This window comes from Humulus lupulus, chromosome 6 (assembly GCF_963169125.1).
Source record: "Humulus lupulus chromosome 6, drHumLupu1.1, whole genome shotgun sequence".
Lineage (NCBI taxonomy): Eukaryota > Viridiplantae > Streptophyta > Magnoliopsida > Rosales > Cannabaceae > Humulus > Humulus lupulus.
In genome coordinates, this window is record NC_084798.1 from 124217582 (window position 1) to 124237033 (window position 19452).

At 38.8% G+C, this 19452-nt stretch overlaps 1 protein-coding gene across 1 annotated transcript; it reads right to left on the bottom strand.

Moving 5' to 3' along the window:
• Positions 1 to 7636: 7636 nt before the first annotated feature.
• LOC133782510 (uncharacterized) lies at positions 7637 to 17343 on the bottom strand. The gene is made up of 20 exons (XM_062221832.1): positions 16788 to 17343; positions 16592 to 16680; positions 16215 to 16327; positions 16071 to 16125; positions 15236 to 15321; positions 14876 to 14942; positions 14728 to 14790; positions 13273 to 13443; positions 13102 to 13195; positions 12929 to 13008; positions 12764 to 12839; positions 12400 to 12443; positions 11920 to 11987; positions 11438 to 11523; positions 11163 to 11320; positions 9737 to 11063; positions 9312 to 9592; positions 8723 to 8929; positions 8427 to 8583; positions 7637 to 8210 (listed from the first exon to the last, which is right to left on the bottom strand). Exons 1-20 carry the CDS (start codon positions 16897 to 16899, stop codon positions 7918 to 7920), a joined length of 3627 nt encoding a protein of 1208 aa, XP_062077816.1. The 5' UTR covers positions 16900 to 17343; the 3' UTR covers positions 7637 to 7917.
• Between the last annotated feature and the right edge of the window lie 2109 nt (positions 17344 to 19452).

The following is a 19452-nucleotide window of genomic DNA, read 5'->3' on the forward strand; positions in this document are numbered from 1 at the left end:
AATTCTGCTCTTTCTACAATTTTTAATTTCAAGCAATGTATGCCCTAGGGTCATTTCTTTTTTAATGCAAATGGTGTGGACAAAACACCATAATAAATTTTGTAAGAAAAGAAAAGTTCACATCCATGTTTAATTTGTACACAAACAAGTGACCTAAGACTACACTCTTTGGTCAGTTGGGGGGGGGGGGGGGGGATACAAGTCCAGGACCAAAAACAAAAAAGGTTACAAAGCTCGGAGCAAAGTCCAGAGGGGGGGGGGGTGTTCAAAACCCAACTCCCAACAAAAAGGATGCAAGGCTCAAAGCCCAGTCCTAAACAGGACTCATACTATCCAGGGGGGTTAAAAACCTGAAAGGATGTAGGGCTCAAAGCCCAATCCTAACCCGGACCTATATAGTCCGGGAGTTCAAAACCCAACTCCTAAAAGATTGTCTCAGACCTAACGTGGTCAAAGATAGTCCAATCCTTCCTCATGTTTTCCTTAACAGTCCAGAACCGTTGGAACTTGAATCTTAGGCTTAGATTGATAAAACTTGGTCTCGTACACGGTCCAGGCCATTGGAACCTGAAGATCAAAGTCAGGACAAATAAATTAGACGACAATTGAAAACTCCTTGACGGTCCAAGCCGTTGGAACCTGAACCTCGGGTTCAAAATGAGTTAATTAACTAAGTCATATTTGAAAAATCCATAACTGTCCAGGTTGTTGGAACCTGAACTATAAATTCGAGATAAATCATTTAAAGTTATATTTTGTAAGTCCAAGACAGTCTAGGCCATCAAGACTCGAACTTGGGTCTCAGGATAGGTTAAATACCTTCTACAATTTTTCCCCTAATGGTCCTGGCCATTGGAACTAGGACTCAACATTCAACCCAGATTCATGTAGAGTGATAAAACACTTAGTGAATTTTTGAGGAAAAATAAATGAATATAAAGTGGGAGCCATTGTGTAGAGAAAAACCAATATAATAACAACACAAACGAATAAATGATAGTCTTGGACGCATTTGCGCTCTTAAAAAACAATACGTTTACAAAAGCAGAATAAAGGAGAAAGGAAGCCCTAACTAAAATACAAAGGCTCAGGCTTGGGCTTCATTTTGATCTGGGACGTCCGAAGCGTTCTCATCCTGTTGGTCCCCATCTAGGAGTGCCACATCACTTTTCTCCTTGGCTTCGAACTCAGCCCTCTTTGTAGTCAGATCCGGATAGAGGAGGAGATTCATGTTTTTGTCTTGGAGACAGGCCATGTAAATGGCCTCGTCGAAAGTGATCGCCAACATTTCATCAGCTTGCTCCTTCTCCTAGAGAGCCTCCTCGCTTCGCTTCATCTCCAACTGAACCGTGGCCTCCAAAACCTGGTTTTGGGACCTAAGGTTTGCCACCTTTTCCCACTCCAGGTGAAGTTGGGCTTCAACCACCTCTAGAAGAGCTTTGATCGAAGCCTCCGAGCCACGAACACGAGATAGCTCTGCCTCCTTATGTTCAGCGTCTTTCCTGGACAAAGCTTCCTCGTGCTGAGCCCGAACCCGGGCAGCCTCCTCATGCTCAGCATGTACCCATGCAGCCTCATTGGCAAGGGCCTCCCTAACAGCTTCCCGCTGATTAACAGCCCCCTCCAGTTCCATCTGGGCCGTCTCCAGCTTCACTGTCATCTCGGCCAATAGCTCCGTGTTCCTATGAGCCAACAAGGCATCCTGGAACAAATCAAAGTTAGAAAATTCACAAGAAATAATGATGATAAAAGAAAAGACAAAGCGGGCATATGGCTTACCACAGGGGCATGATGACGAATGGCCTGGGAGACAAAGAGGGCATCCTGGCTAGCTAATGTGGCGTACCGCTTGAGCTGGAGGGTGGACATGGTAGTCCCCACCTGGGCTAATAGGTCCATAACAAGCGGGGCCGTGTCCTGCCCCAACTTAGGCTGAAACCCGATCTCAGCTACCAGTCAATCCACGATCTGTTGGGGAGCATTGAAAGCCTCCAGATGATCAGCAAACTCCACCTTCCACTGGATTATCAGGGCCCAAGCCACCTCTTCCCATTGGTCCCGACCTTCATCCCGAGCCCGGGACACCATCTTCATCCTTTCTTCCCGGAGGATCAAGTCCCCTTCCTCGGGAAGGGTTGGATTGACGGGAAGCCTGGGAGCCTCTAGAACCTCCTGCATGACGATGAGGCTTTCCCCATAGGAATGCTCCTCATCCAGGGCAAGATCCTTGGTCCTAGCCTTCTTGGACCACTTCAGAGACTCCGCGGCAACCGAGTCTGCTTTCCTCTTGTCCGCCCCTCCTCCTTTAGAAGGCTCTTGCTCCAAGTTAATAACCTGGAGAGGAGCAATTTGGGGCAGAATTGGTTCGGTGAGCGCCATCGAAACAGAGTCTGCAGCCAGATCTCTCTCGGAAGCCTCCAGGATTGGCTCTAAGTCCCCGAGTATCAGCTCTATGATTTTCTTTTGGCGGCTCTCTTTGCTGAAGCCTTGGCCATAGCCACCCTGGCCTCGATCAACTCCTTCATTTTGGCCAATGGATTGGACATATCCGGGTCACCTGAGATAGAAAGAAAAAGAAAACTAATTAGTAAAGTAAAGGAATGGGGTAACTGACAAAAATAAAAGAAACACTTAAATCTAAAGTCCTCCAGGACAAACCCTCATCCATGGAATGGGCACGACTCAACTCTCCTAGTGCAAAAGAATGAATTCGATCCCCCATGTCATCCGGGTCCAAAAATCTATCGTATTGAAGGAATCAGGACGAGCACATGAGGATCAGCGTGTCTATAACAATGGGGCAAGGAGGCCCCACATTGCTAACAGTCCCGGTAAAATAATCCCAATACTGTTTCCTATTCCTAACAAAGCCCTCAAAATGAGGGGCATAAGTTAAAATCAGAGGCGTTTTACCTTGCCCCGGGAGCTCTAGTGTTAGGCTGCCTCCCCTCGAGAAGGGCGCCCAGTTCATTAGATTCAGCCCTCTCTGCTTGACAGGCCTGCTTCTTCTTCACCTTCTCCGTGTCCGCCCTAGCCACGACCTCCACTGCCTCGATGTGGATGAGGGCCAACTCCTCCCTCAGAGCAAGATCCCTCTTGCATTGCAGCCCCTGGAAGCTAGGGGCATCTATTGACTGGTTCATGACAATCAATATGACCAGCCGAAGGTTCTCCATAGTCACAAAGCCCCCCACATCCAACTCCTCAGCACTAAGAGTGGCATAGTACTTTTTTCGATCTAGGATCGATTTATTGAGCCAAGTCTTAGCATATGGACCTATTTTTCAGGATCGTGGGTGTCTAGTAAACAAAACTAAGGGCGAGGAGAAAAATGAAGAAGGACGACTTACCCACACACTGGAAGCCTAGCACCAAGGTGGGGTTCTTCTCCAGGAGGAACCCGAATGTCATGAACCAGTAGTGCCTGACATCCAGGGGTGCTTCCACATGTTGAATGGAGTCGGACTAATGCCACAGGCCTTCAGTCTAAAAACACATCTCGTGTCTTGTCCTTAGAGTTAAGTTGTGGCTCCAACTTGTAAAAATACAGCACCTCTGCGGGGGTGGGCGTCGGGATCTCCTTCGACACGCAGAATATGCACCATCCTGTGAGCAATTTATACGCTTGGGGCAGAAGCTGGAAAGGTGCGATCCCCACGAACTTGAGGAACCGCGCGAAATAATCATGGAGTGGGAGAGTAGCTCCTGCACTGATGTGGCCTATGTTCCAGTCCCCGAACATGCCTACTCCGGTATGAGTTTTCTCCTCTTTCCGGGCCAGTCGGTTATAAAAAATCCCTGGAGTCGACTCTACCCCAAGGACCTTCTCCAACTGATGCAGTATCCGGTAATTCTGGAACTCATTCTTTTCCTCGTCCATTTCCCACGTGTTGCCAGCAGGAAGCTTGGTCCCCTCCAAGACTACAGGCTCGCTTGGACAATTTCCTCCGCGTACAAAGTAACGCCGCGACTCATGATCACGGACCTGGAAGCGACAAGGAAAACAAGAACCAAGCGTTTATTTTCACCACAGTAAGGGACCTCTCCAAGGTGTTTTGTGATACCTCATACCATTCAATTTGGTTGTTTCGGATCAATTCAGACGCCTAAAGGCCAAGGGTTTTTCTAATTTACCCAAACAGCTTTTAGGCGTCTGAATTGATCCGAAACAACCAAATTGAATGGTATGAGGTATCACAAAACACCCTACTATTCATTTTCACCACTATCCTACCTAAAACCACCCTACATGGTGGTCATGACCTTAATGGTTCTACAGTCGCAGAGACAACATGACAATAAAAATGACTAAAAAGGAATAAAAAGAGGAGAAAATGACCACAAAACTTACTGTGGGGTATTGGAGTTGGGATTCGTGGGGTCTCAGAGGAAGACGTCAGCAGAATCTCCTTCTTGAACCTCAGAAGACGATGTATTAGCTCCCAAACGTGAGAACCGGGACAGAACTGTCTAATGGTTGAGTGGAAAGAGGTCTCATTGGAAACAAATGAGCACGAAGATGTAATAATCACCGGAGAATCTCGTCGTCAATTTTGGACGTACAAAGTTTTTTTTTCCTCTGCTCTCTAGTTCGAATATGTGGGATGAGTAAAATGTGAAAATGAGCCTGTTGAGGTATTTATAGGAAGACAAGTTATTGTTCAATCCAACGGTTTGCAATAAAGATCCTGAGACTAACTTCATCCAACGGTCCCGGATTGGGCAGGAGTAGTAATTGGCCCAATCGAGTACTAAACCGCGTCAATCCACGATCCGCACCTACTTCATCTGACGGTCCTCATTGAAAACCTCAAAATTATCCCCATCCAGCGGCTCCGGATAGTGCTGAAACTTTAAACAGCCCACTCGAGTACTCAACAAACCTTTTTCGTACAAACGGGACATTTCGAGAATCACGCTGACACCCATCGGTTACCTGGGTAATCAAAATATGCTTTCAAGATTTTTAGAGCGCGAGTGGCGCAGACGCACCATCAACCTGGAGACACATGTCTAAGACGTTGGGAATTTGAAAGAACGGGGATCGCCCAAATGGCCCCCAAGTAAATAAACCTGACTCCTAGTAAACAAACCAAGGTACTTGTGATTGATCTGGAAGAGGGAGGCAAGTCTCCACCATGCGAACACGAATGAAGACATGGGGGGTAAATGTTATCCCTGTTTTCCACCCATGACACGTGGCATGACCAAACGGATTTGTGGGCCCTTAGAAGAGGTTCGGGCCCATCCAGGGCCCAGTGAACGAGGAAGGAGGAAACCCTGATAGCCCAAGTCATATCGAGCCCAATAACGATCGATGGGCGCGAGCATAATAAAGGGACCGGGATCGCGATGCAGGCACACGTTACCTTCTCGGCCACGACCAACATACATCCTTCGAGATGCTAATTAAGGTGGCAAACTAATTGTTCTCTGGAGACGGACCCTATCAAGAATCCAAGGGAGATCTCCACCATCATGATGTCCACCTTGGCAAATGAACCCGAGTCTTCGTGAACGAACCAGGACTTCGGTAAATGAACCGGGACATTAGTAAACGAACCCGGACCAGACGTCCGGATAGGGCAAGCTTGGCCTTCCTCGATGCTAACATGTCCCCAAGAAATCCAATAGCTGGTCTCCTCAACTAACCTGCAGAAGAGGGTACGCACGGAGCATACACTGTTCCTAGGAAACAATACTGCCACTACTCTAACAGATCATGTCCCCAGGATCCCCTTAGAAGCCCACGCAGACTAGTCTGTGCTAACGTACAATGGGCAGCTGTAAGGCTTGGCCACGCCTAAGCCGGGCCAATGGGCCCAGATTAACAACATCTAATTATGTTACATTCTTTGTATTATGGCTCTGTTAGCGAACAAATTGTAATTACATCCTTATTTGGCTCGGATTAATCTGGCCCAAGCTACTTAACTACCTATAAATAGGGTTAGTTGTGCATTGTAGCAAGGATCCCATAATTTCTCTTGTAAGCAAAAACTCTGTTGAACTTGTAGAAAAACTCCATTGTCAAAACTCTCTAAAGCCTAATACTAGTAACTCGTGGACTAAGGCTCATTAACGCCACAACTGCATAAAAACAGTGATTGTTCATCTCTAATCCTTTCTTTCCAGCTCTTATTTCATAACATATTTCTAGTTTCCGAAGAACTCCATAAACATATATATATATATAACTTATATTATAAATTATCAATAGTCCTTGATTGATGTGCTCATACACATCCAAGTAAAACTATAAAGTAGAATGTGTCAGTGTAAATACAATGCTAATATTGACACGTAGCCCCTAATCTAGAAAAAACTTGCATCATTTTTTTTTGTTTATGGCTTTGACCTTATTTATTACGTATGGAAGGGAACCCTTCACCACCTTCTTCATAAACTTCCTTAGTTTCTTTTGAAACTCAGTTTGAATTTCTTAAATTCTCACTCGACGAAGAAGCAGATGAATTATTTTGGCAGTTTCGAGTTGAGGTTGTGGATATGAACTCCCATGACAAAGGAATTCCTACAAACTTGTCAGACCCATTCGCCATTATCACATGAACAATATTCATATATATATATATATATATATAAACCTCCGTTTCACTATACAAGAACAGAGGTACTTTGTTGTCCACTCTTTTCTTCACACACATCAGTTGCACATTCAAAAGTCATCCACCTATATAATCTCTATTTAAGCTCGACTCCACTCTAGTTCAGGCTTCCTCGCACAACTCATTTACAATATTTCACTAGCACATTTGCATTCAAACCCACCGAAAAAACCCAAACATCCACCATCGTATAAAAGAAAAAAATAACATTCAATTGTAAAAATAAAATTATTCATGTGTCTCCGTATAAATGTAATTTTTTTGCCAAATATAGCCTTTTGTGTAATAATCCCAAAAATCAATTTTTGCCTTTATAAGAAATTTGACAACATGAGAACCCAGAGAAACAATGATCTCTCTTTTGTTTTTTTTTTTCATCGACTTATTTTGGGAAAAATCATTCTATAAGAGAAGAATGTTGAATGATATCACACTCTATAGAAAACTTTGAAGATTTTGTTTCTAACTACATTTTTGCATCTTTATTTATAATTTTTGTCAAATATTTTTTTTCTAACTATAGATTCTTTCCTTTGTTTATATTTTTTGTTTGGTCTCTCTGATTGTATGAACATACTTTCACCTAGAACAAATGTCAATGATGAGAGTAAGTAACACGACTTGATACAAACATAAACATCCTGTAATTGGTGCAATTTAAATTGTCCTAATCACATTAAAGTGGTGTGGCACACCATGATGCAATTCTTTCTCTTTCCATGAACTCACTTTTATGGGAATGGGAAGCGGAGTAAATGGTGAGTGTTAAGTGAAGAGAGAAGTAAAATGACTTCTTTCTTTTTTTTTCTCTAATTTTGACCGGTTTTCATTTAATTATTAATTATAACTGTCATTATTTTTGGTTCAATATTCCAGTCATTATTATTAGTGTCATAAAGAACTGTAAATGAATTATAGCCAAAAAGACAAAAGAACGAACAAAAGTACTACAGAAACTTAACAACTTACAACTAGATCCCATTTGTCACAACATTTAATAGAAACCAACATTTTACGCTCATCAGCGGCCAAGCATATTGATTAAATTTTCTTCCAACAAAAAATACAATGTTTTTCCTTCAAAAGCTGTAATTCATACAAAGGGGTCTATCATGTTACAAAACTTTTTAACATATTTATATAAATATATATTTATGACTTTGTGGCTCGACTTGTAGATACACTCAGCGTTCAGGTATATATCTATGCTCTATATACAGAAAGAATGGATGCACTATATAATTGGGATCCTTTCCATCCCGGCCTATAATAGCAAAACAAAAAATGGAACCTATATTTGGGTCTGTAATTGCGTCAGAAGAGACTGCATACTTTCAAGTTTCTGAGTAAGTTGAGTGATAGTAGCAAGATTTATAGGAGAATCTGAACCTTCTAAATCGCTTATAAGAGCAGCACACTCAGCTTGAGAATCCATGACAGCTTGCTCAAGTGAAGCTACTATTGATTCCAAGGTTAAACGTGAGTTTTCACCATTTAAATTTGATGAAGTGAGCCCAACACTAGCAGCACTAGTACCCCTACTGAGCTTATCTGGGGAGAAAATCTTGTCAATGCCCTCGCTTCCTGCAAGTTTATACAAAATCTCATCAATAGCTAGCGGAAGTTTGAATGCCACATGAGAAAATAGAATAATGCAATTCTAGGGTGGTTCTGTATAACCACGTAGCCTCCTAGTGCTTCCAGACCACGAGTAGATAGATTTTGGTCTGGAAAATTCAATTAATTTCTAATTATAATTACAAAATATATTCAATTCTCACAAAAGGGTAAAAAGCATACCAAGATTGCTTAATTGATCTATGGCTGCTTGGCCAACGGACCCCTCCAGCTTGAGTACCCTCAGAATGCCAACAGTTATTCGACCCATTGAGTCAACTTCGGACTTGCACAGAAAAGCAAGGTGTTGCAGCTCATCCTTCGTCACTATGGCCTCAATCTATAAAGATAAAATTCTATAATGTGAGTATAGAGTGAAAATAGACCTTTCATATGATGAATCATTGATAATTCCCCATATAATGAAATTATCATGATTTTCTATTAAAATAGTCAGTTGAAGTTAAAGATCTAATCACCGGTTCCTTGACGGAGAATTTCACATTTTCCACAATCCATTTCACCATTTCATTATCAACATTGTTCTCTGATATCACAATGCGAGTTTCAACATTTATTCCTCCAACTGTCTCAACAGTTTCTTTGATCCCATTTAATGGAGCCACAGTTGAACGGTTGCCCTTTTGGGCATGGGGCTTTAAGGTCTGCAAGCCTTCAATACCAACCTGTAAACATTCTTAATGTGAGATCATGAATAAAAAGTAACCAATTTGAATTTCAACAGCAAAACAAAACGATTCTGGGTATAGAGCATCAATATAAGCCAACATTGGCTTCAAATTAACAAATATCAGCTACGAATAATGGTTGCTCCAATTTCAACCAATCATGACGTATGGTACAACCATCATACATGCTTGCTCGTTATACTAACTTCCACATATTCTAGAATAACTTAAAATTACTATTAAGATATGCTTATATGCAATCAAACTCAATAAACAAATTTTCCAATTAATAAACAACTTCTAAACTAGAGAATGATATTAAAAATCTTATAAAAGCACTTTCATAAACTCAATCAAGCATGCAGGAACGCACACTTACCGTAACCAATTCAACAGGATATTTCTTTATTCCATGTGAATTGCCATTAGTAAAATTCTTTGGACAACTTTTCGCTTTTACTCGTACATTCTGGAAAGTTGTGTGCCAACACCTCTCTTCTCTCCCCAAATGTTCATTATCAGAAAACCACCAACTTTCTGCCATTTCTTGTGCACCTTCAAGAGCAAATAACCAGTTTTTCAACTCTATAGAGACTTCCACATCATCTGGCTTTCCCAAGTGCAAAAGAGTGCTTTCTTTGCCATCTCCTGAACTTCCATCTAGGAAAAAAAGAAAAAGATTGAGTGCAACTATTATATGTAATAGAGACGGAAAGATTAACAACTTCATGACTAAGTATATGAATGATGCGTCACCTATATCTGATAAATTTCAAAGTAACCCAAAATAATTTTTTTTCTTACCGTCTTCCATATCAACAAAAGATGATGTTTTGAAAATTTTTGACAACGGTCCTGCCTTTAGGTTATCCAACCCTTTAGAGAGCCCTTTGCCAGGACCACCATCAGGGCCCAGCATTCCAAAGCGATGCAACAGAGTTTCAGCATAATTCATTCCTCCGCCTAAGCGAACACCCGAAATACAAGCTGACACATTCAAACTATGACACTCTATGTCTGCTTCATTTAAAGGAATGACATGTTCGATGTTAATGTCCAAAAATGGATCAACAAAAGCAATGCCATTTGGTTTCTGGTTTTTTGGATTATGTACCCAAAGAACAGCTTTTAGATGTGGATATCCATTCCCACAGATAGAAAGACCATTTTCATTGGAAATTAGTGTAGTTTCATTCTGATGAACCAAATTACCGTCAGTATCAACACAATCTACCTCAACGTTATCCCAGCGCAAGGTCGATGAAACAGCAACTGCACCACCAAGGGTTCTGTGAGTAACTTTGATAAAGAGATCATTCCCAACAAACTGTACCAGAGGCATTCCCTGAATATTCATAGAAGTAGACTCCAAAAATCTAAGCTTAAGGTTCTTGACCGCTAAACTTACTCCTGTATCACTAGGAACCTTATCTATTAGCTTTTCATGACAGCTGTTACAGTTCTTTTTCCTGGCAGTTTTTCCAATGAGAACAATCTTTTCACTAACTCTGCCAAAGTATGCATAAAGATCCAGGACAAAAAATAATTGTTCAACCGAAGTATTTGACAAATATTGTTCACAGGCAACCCCTATTCTGACAATACCACCTGGAGGAGGTACATTTTTTAATGGGCTCCCATCAGCAGTTACCATAGCTACCTCAATACAAGCATCTTTAAGCTCAACACATCTCCACAGGCCAGAGGCAGAATTAAGAAAACTTTGAACTCCACTTGATTCAGTTGATGTTTCAAGAGACAAACTAAGTTCTGATGCTCCAGCAGCCCATTTCTTCTGACTGGCATCAACAGGTTGCCCTTCCCAGAGACAAAAGCAAGCAGGATCTCTCTCCAGATTCAGTAGCTTTAATTTCAGTGAAGGTGACTGTGAAAAGAACAAATTTTCAATATGAAGCCTTGCTCCAGTAAAGGAGTTCTGAGCAATAATATCCTTGTTGATAGCAGGACTACCCAATTTAGATGGATCCAAAGGAACTGTAACATCTAGCTCCATCAAATTGAAAATAAAAGAATTTATGGAAAAATCTGGTAAAACAGAACCAGGATTGACTACAACTCCATCAGCGAGGAACGAAGATATACGCAAACAGGATTCTTCTTGAAGATGAATCTGACCATATAATGCAAAGATTAAACTTTAGAAATTTATTAGAGAGAAATATAAGATAAAAAGAAAATATACCAAAAATAGAAGCATTTGTGTGCGTACCATAAGAGGTTGGCAGTTGATAACTGTTTGTGAAGCAAACACTGGTGGAACAGGGGTGGGCTTAATTTGAAGAGAATGGAGGCATAATAGAGGGACACCCTCAATTAATTGCCACTGTTGCTCTCCCAAAGGATATATAGGAGGGCAGAAGTTCTTGGCTGTCATTTAAAATCATAGAGATCAACTTTATAGATAAAATGAAACTTCAACCATACACGGGGCCACAATATCAAAACTCATTTCTACATGATCTGTTCGTAAATTTTAACTCTTACCAAAATCAGGAACAGGCACAGGTTCTTTAGCAGTAGCGTGCATTGATGGTTGCACCAACGTACATGGAGGCCATGAAAAAGTATCCCTACATTCCAGCTCACACAACATTAGTAAACATTTTTTGCAGCTCTATACAGGCATCCTACTCTGTACTTTTTCACTAATGGCAAAAGATAAAATAATAATAATAATAATAATAAAAAGATAGTTAATTAGTAGTTCGTCAATAAAACTCTGAAAGCTGTGAAAAATACAAAGGTAAACAAAAGAAATATACAAATAAAAACTTCATTATGCCTTAATCCTGTTCCCAACAAAAAGAAGAAAAGTTAAAAAGACATGCATAATGCTAAAGCAACACCAAGAAAAGGCTGGTCATGTTATAGAAAAAATTAGACATCTCAATTAAATCCGAAATAGTATTTACAATATTCTATCATCATCAAATCTCATGAAAGAGTTGCTCTAAAAAGAAGCTCACCTTAAAAATAGTCCAGAAATCATGACTTTAGTCAAGTTATTGACATTTTCTCCATCAGAAACGCTGGCCTACAAAGCAAAGTAGGTCCCGAAATAAAATCTTGACAGTGAAATGAAAATGGCAATGCAGAAACAATATTGATTTTACACTGAGCAGACCGCATCCAGTATATATAAGCTATATAGAACCTAGGCATGCATTGCAAATCATTATATAAAGTCTATTTTAAAGCTACTCAACAGCAACCAGGTAAATTGTGCAAAATGCTCCAGTGCACTCCTTAATTCTTTATGTAATTTATCAAGAGAATGTGTAATTTAGATTAGATCTACGTTTGAGGTAGCTATATAGTTTAAATTAGCATAGAAGCTTATGGCTGATTGGCTGCTTAAATTTCCAAATCTTCAGGGAAGGTGGGGGAAGAAATTTCTACCAGAATACATAACTGAGGGTAAAACTATACACACACAGATTACATACCCGAGAAAAGAAGAGTGACTGCATCAAAAGTTCAAGCTGGAATTCTGCAAGTAAATTGAAGTTGTTTTAGAATGTTAACTAAAAACACATGCTTCCAAAAAAACAAAATATGACACTACTAAAATCAATACTCAAGACCATTTAGTCAATTTATAATAAATATTAACCACTACCATAAGTTACTGCCTAGGGATCAATTTTTCCATATGTACCTATAGTGGGTGTGTGTATCCATATGTTAATATTCCAAGCTACCAATAAATGCGTGTCATTTCTTTTATGAGCATGCTTACATTAAAAGTTTAAAATTATTAGATAAATTAAATAATTAATCCAAGTCCAAACTCCAAGTAAAAGCACAAACCAGCATCCTTAATACATAAAAATATGTGGTCAACAACAATAGAGATGAGAGAACGCCCAGCTGCTTCTATGGAACTCTGCAACAGAAAGAGACAACATAGTTGAAAATTCAAACAATAAGTTGGGCAAGAAAATATTTTTCTAATTGAATAAAGGCAATAAAAACCTGTTGAGCCTTTGGATCAACATCTCCTCTATTTAGACAAACGTATAATCCAGTCATAAATCGAAGAAGAGCACGTAATCCTGCCACAATCTTATACATCAGCATCATACTACAAGGTTCATACATTTAGTTCAAAAGGTTAAATAAGAAACTGAATACACTAGGCTATTCACCTGGTTCACTTATAGCAGGACAAATAGCTTCTGTAATGTGTAACTGAACCTCAAGTCCAAGTGGGCTATTAAACTCGGTTCTTTGCACAGTGATCTGGTCACGATTACAACAATACATTAGATACACCATAAAAAATTATTAAAATCAACCTTATCTCAGATTTGACTTACGTAAGCTTCTCCAGCTATTCCTTCAATAAAGCGTTCCCCACCAAAAAACGCTCGTTTTGCACCATCATCATCTCTATGGTTTCCTCCTTCTTGAGAGCTTGCTACATTAGCATCCATGAACATATCAGGATGAGGCAAGAGATCAATAGACAGTGACTCCCACTCAAGTTTCTGGTAGGAAAAGCATACACATCATTAGTATCAAGCCAAGAAAAAGTGACTTGTGTTAGAGAACAATAACTGCAGTATATGTCAATACTAGTGTGAACACCACACCAGAAAAGCAAGCTCAAGACACATGCAACATTTGATTGACCATATTCAAGGGAATGGACTACAAATGATAAATATAGAAAGGGAAACTTCAGTTTCTATGCATCATATTGGGAGTTAATTAAAAAATATGCTAGGCATATTAAATATTGCAAAATAACGTCGTGGTTTGGCACTCAATCCCAAAATACCTCCATCTCTACACTCTCCTCTCTCTTTTGGTCCACTCTCTCACCTCACGGCACCACCAACACCACCACCACACTAAATACTATATTTGGAACAGATTTGGGCATGATTTTTTAGTTCTTTTTTCAGATCTGAAATCTGCAGAAAATTGATATTGCTCAACGGGCCTTCAGAATCAAGATTTCCATGAAAAAAACAATTTTGCTCGATGCGATTCTTGCAAGAGACATAATTTTTCACTTGGTGTCTGTTTGGGTGATTTTTTTTATTTTGGGTATTTTTTCAAAATCTATACGTTTGACTGACATACTCATATGCATATTTGTGAAGTGTAACACATGAAGAAAAAAAATGCAAACATACCTCATGTTTTAGCCATGTTTTGGTATGTTTTCAAATTTAAACTTCTCAAATGTGCATATAAGCATGTCAAACGTGTAGAATTTGAAAATATACCTAAAATAAAAAAAAATCACTCCAAACGAACACCCGAGTGAAAAATTACGTCTCTTGCAAGAATCGCATCGAGCCCATCGAGCTGGCATCGAACCACCATCGAGCAAAGTCATTTTTTTCATGAAAATCTTGATTTTGAAGGCCCCATCGAACTGGCATCGAGCACCATCGAAAAAAGTCAATTTTCTGCAGATTTCAGAATATAAGATCTGAAAAAAAATCGAAAAAAAAACACAAAAACACATGCCGAGATCTGTTTGAAATGCAGTAATTAGTGTAGTGGTGGTGTTGGTGGTGCCGTGAGGTGAAAGAGAGTAAACCAAGAGAGAGAGAGAGAGGGAAGAGAGAAGTGAGAAGAGGGAAGAGAAAATGGTATTTTTGGTAAAGTGCCAAAAAGTAGCATTATTTTGAAATTTTTAATATACGTAGCATATTAGCACCTAATGTTAAGCATAGAAAATGAAATTTTCCCTATAGAAATAAATGAACATTCCAAAGTAAAGAAATGTCTCATATGCAAATGGGATAGGCTATTACTTTGAACACGTATATGAACTTTTTGTCATTGTTGAAGTCTCGTGCCTCCTTAAGATTTACAACCTGTTACAGTAAATGTTCTGAGCTAAGCAGTTGAATGTATACAATGTGGTACAGAAATCACTTGTGAGCATAATTAATGAATTACCTGCCAATCTTCATTAGTTGTATATAACAAAAGGTTGCGGATAGTAATGGATGCTAGAGGCGACGCCCTATTTGAAAAAAAAAAAAAGGCATAAGCAAAAGCAATCAGCATTACAATTTCAAAGGAAATTTGAGTAAATGAGGCTGCGATTACTATCATGTCTTAGTCTGGGATTGAAATATCCTATGAAATACTGACGTAAATAAATTCACCATAGAGGTCTTAGCATTAGACAGAATAGTTGAAAGTTTTCTAATATTAGTGTACATCGGTAAGAAGTTGCTGAGGACTGTTCATTAATAGTTTCATGTCCAAAGAAAAAAAATGAAAGATAAACATTCCAAAGTAATAAGAAATTACCAACTTGCCCCTCCTCGTCGAGCACCTCCACGAGTTTCAAGTAGCAGATTGACTGTACGAATCTCCACAGTCATTCCATCTGCAACCTGACAGTATAAAAGGTCCGAGTCATATCTTAATGGAAGTAGTCATGTATATATGTTCTTAGAGACAGCCAGATAACAGTGCTTTCAGGATGGCATCCACATTGAATTTTTAGTACAGGCCTTGTGAACAAAATTCTGATATTACATCCTGTCTGTGCTAAAGTACAAGGATGACTAGAAAGTGGACGTACTGTGAATGAGATACAAAAATGGAAAACCAAGGGCACAAAGACATGAAAATGGAAGCAGAGAAAATATTTATTAAACTATTGTCTGTAATAAAATTTCAACAATATAAAGAATTTTATATTTCTATGTAGACAGGGGGTAACAAATAACTTTTGGGGAAGCTGGGAGCAGCAAAGTGCAACTCTTAATTTATTGCTGAAACACAAAACGTGCTATATGGTCAAGGTCGTATGAAGTGAAGACTCGATGTTTTAGCAAGTACCCTGGACATCATATTCCTTAGCTGCCTAATTAATGAAGAATCGAGCTTAAGAAAGTATCTAGTAAAAGACAGGTGTCAATTATCTAACAACCCAAGTCCTCCCTACTTTTCATTGGGCAACATCACCCTGTAAATGTATTTACTTAAAATTATAAATTTATCCTTACCACCACCCCACCACAAAATTGAATTCAATATTTTCATGCAACTTCTTATAAAATTCCAGATCATTTCAGGACAATCAAGTTGAATTCGAATAAACAAATATTATTTGAACACACAAAAGATAGAGCCCAACCTTATCAGCGAATCCATAACCACTACCCTTTGCAGAGGTAGAGGATGATTGAGAACTGCCAAAAGGAAGCAGAAACTAAAAGCTTAGAGTAGAAACCTCATATTAATTTTTAGAAGAAGCTTACGCGCCTATGAATAGCATTACCTGCTTGGGCTTTTGCATGCGTCTGCATCTGGATTCTCCTCTAGAACCAAATCAAGTCTATCAATTTGCACGATTATCGGTTCGACTTGTACATTGCTTACAGATGATGGGAGCTAGTGAACAACAGAAAACAATGTTGCTCAAATAAAATTCATTGTTATTTCAACAAAAATAACTCATTTTGGCAGTTGAAAATTAGCTAGAGAAATTTCATTCTCCATATATTTAGCACCGGGACATTAAATCACACCCTTGTTCGTAGAGAGTAGTTTATACTAGTTAAATTCAAATTGCATCTCAAATCCCATTCTCAGCAAACCAATGTTGAATTCCCTACATAATCAGGAAAAAGAAGAAAAAGAATTTTCGTCACCAACCACAATCTCCAATTTCCCAACTTTTGCCGTCGTCACATTTAGAGCAGGCGGAAATCCGACGCTCGAATGCAAAGCATCGCCGTTTATATCTGCCAAAACCGAGCCCAAAAGCAATCAAAATCCCCAACACAAATAGCAAAACAAAACCTTCGCCAAACCAAAAAAAAAAAAAGACAGATCGCTTAATCATTTTTACCCAAGTTAGAGAGCTGAACAGTCCTTCCCTGCAACTTAAACTGGTCCCTGGAGAAAGATTTCAACCAGTACTTGAGAGTGTACTCTAGAGCGCGAGCCAGAATCGACTCCATTGCAGAATCTCTCTCCCTCCGTAAGAACCTCAGAGAAGCTTCTGGAGGAGACAAACACTGGTCTGGACCTTTCTTCCAGATCTACAAAACCTAAATGCCGAAGCTCGATCGAGGCCTCGACAATGGCGGTTTGAGCTTTTTAGGATTCGCAAGGAGAATTTCGCTTTTGCTTTTGCTATCGCCTTTTTTGGTTCTGAAGCCCAGCTCAGAAGGTCAAGGAATCTCAGAACAGTGGGGGTGGGACGGGAGAGGAAAGGAGGGAAAGTGAGTCGCACGTGACAAGGGAGGGTGTCCGTACGCGTGGCACGTGCGAGAGAGAATGGGTGTGATATGTGTGTTGGATCTTGGATCTGCACTCATTTAGCCTCAATGAAGATTTGGCGTTTGGTCCGTTTTCACTTCTGACACGCTGTATAAGTGTCAGAATGAAATTTGGCGGCCTGCCTTCGTGTTTTCGGAAAAAGCTGTTGAAGTACTGCCTCGGCCTGCTCAACTCATCCGGCCAAACAAAACTTTCTTCCCGCTAATTATTATTATTAGAACGGAAACGGAAATTTGTTTATGTATTTGTTTTGTTGTACTTAAATTTTTATGTAATTTTTTTTTGCGGGAAAAGTGATTACCGTTATATATTTGTTACATTGAAAGGTCCATACTGTTAGATATCAGTTATATTTGATTTTAACTGTATAATAACTATGTGGTAATTTTTAATTAGCTACAAATAATTAAATAAATAAATTAAAGTAAAAACAAAATCTCAATATCAAAACTTAAATTAAATTTGATTTTTTTTTAAATCATTAGATATTAAAGTTTTTTTTAGTTGGAATGTAGTGAGATTTGAGGGACTATCAAGCTTTGCCCATAACTGATGTGCATATCAATAATTAATTGTTGCAATCCAAGTGGTTCAAGAGGACCTAAATCATGTTCAAAAAAATTCCAAAACTCTTGTTCATCACAAAAACAGGAACAAAATCCTGAACCAAAACCAGAAAAAACCCATCTCGTCGAACCCCTTGGCTATGAAAACTCCATCCACGATGGACCCCAAACCTAGGAAACCTCATCTCGTCGACTCCGAACCCAGAAAACTTGCTCCCATCATTGTGTTTTCACAACCCCTCGACAACGACATCAAGTCGAAGTTGCAGATCCGACGACAACATCCCGCACAAGCCCTAGAACCAGTGATGATATGCCTTTGTGTTTGATGCGAAGAAGAACAATTTTTTTTTGGGTTTGGGGTTCGACTGGGTTTGAGGTGCTACGGGGTTTTGGGTTTGGGTATTCGGGTAACAGAAGAAGAAGGAGAGGAAATGGATGGGAAGAAGAATTTTTTTTTCTAGGTTTGAGGTTTGATGGGGGTTTTGGTCTGGGTACTCAGGAAGAAGAAGAAGAGGAGGAAGTCGATGGGAAGAAGAAAATTTTTTTCTTTCTGGGTTTGAGGTCCTAAGGGGATTTGGGTATAGGTATTCAGAAAGAAGAAGAAGAAGAAGAAGAAATGGAGGAAATCAATGGGAAGAAGAAGAAGAAGAAGAAGGGGAGGAAGTGGACATGAAGAAGAAGAAGAAGAAGAACGATAGGGAGGAACAAGAGGAGAAAAAAATTAAAAAAAAAAAATTATTTTCTATATTTTGTTTTATTATAATTGTTTTTTATTAATTTTTTAATGAATTCAATTTTATATAGTTTTAAACTAATTAGATTTTTTTAAATATTTATTAATTTTTAACTAATTAGAAAGTGACACGTAACTATTAAAGTCAAACTTAACTGAGATCTAACGGTAGGGACCTTTGACTGCAGCAAATGTGTAACGGTAGACATTTTTGCCGCCAAAAAAATTACATAGTCATTTAGTGTGTAACAAAACAAACTACATAAGTATTAATGCCGCAAATTTCCCTTATTATAACTATCTATATTTATATAGAGATCTAGATTGGTATAATATAAAGATATCTATAATAGAGATCTAGGTTGGTATTAGCTATATCTATAATAATTATAATTATCTATATCTATATAAAGTTCTAGGTTAGTGTCATATAATTTAAAATGATTGTAATGTTATACTTTTAGACTATATATAAAATATTATTTATTCATTTTGATGTATAAGATCATTTTTAATGCAAAATAAAAATTTTGTGCTAAATTTAGCACAAAAAATAAGTCAACGTTATATTTAGCTCAATATTTGTAATAGTACTCTAATGTACAAGATACAAATTAACAAAAAAATCAACAATTCATTTAATATTTATTGATAATATATCCAAATTATTATATTTTTCATTTTTATTGTAAAAAATGAATAAAAAAAGTAATATGGTGTTGATGCCGTTTTTCGTCAACTTAAATCGTAGAGCAATTAAACAACGTATACTATGAAGCAAATTAATAATGAAGAAAGACAAGAAGATTTTTACATGGTTCAGCAGTTAACTCTGCCTAGTCCACGAGTCTATGTTATTAAGGCTTAAAGATTTCTAGAAATTCTTCAAAGATGAATTACCCGAAAATTATTCTCCAGCCCAAAGAAAT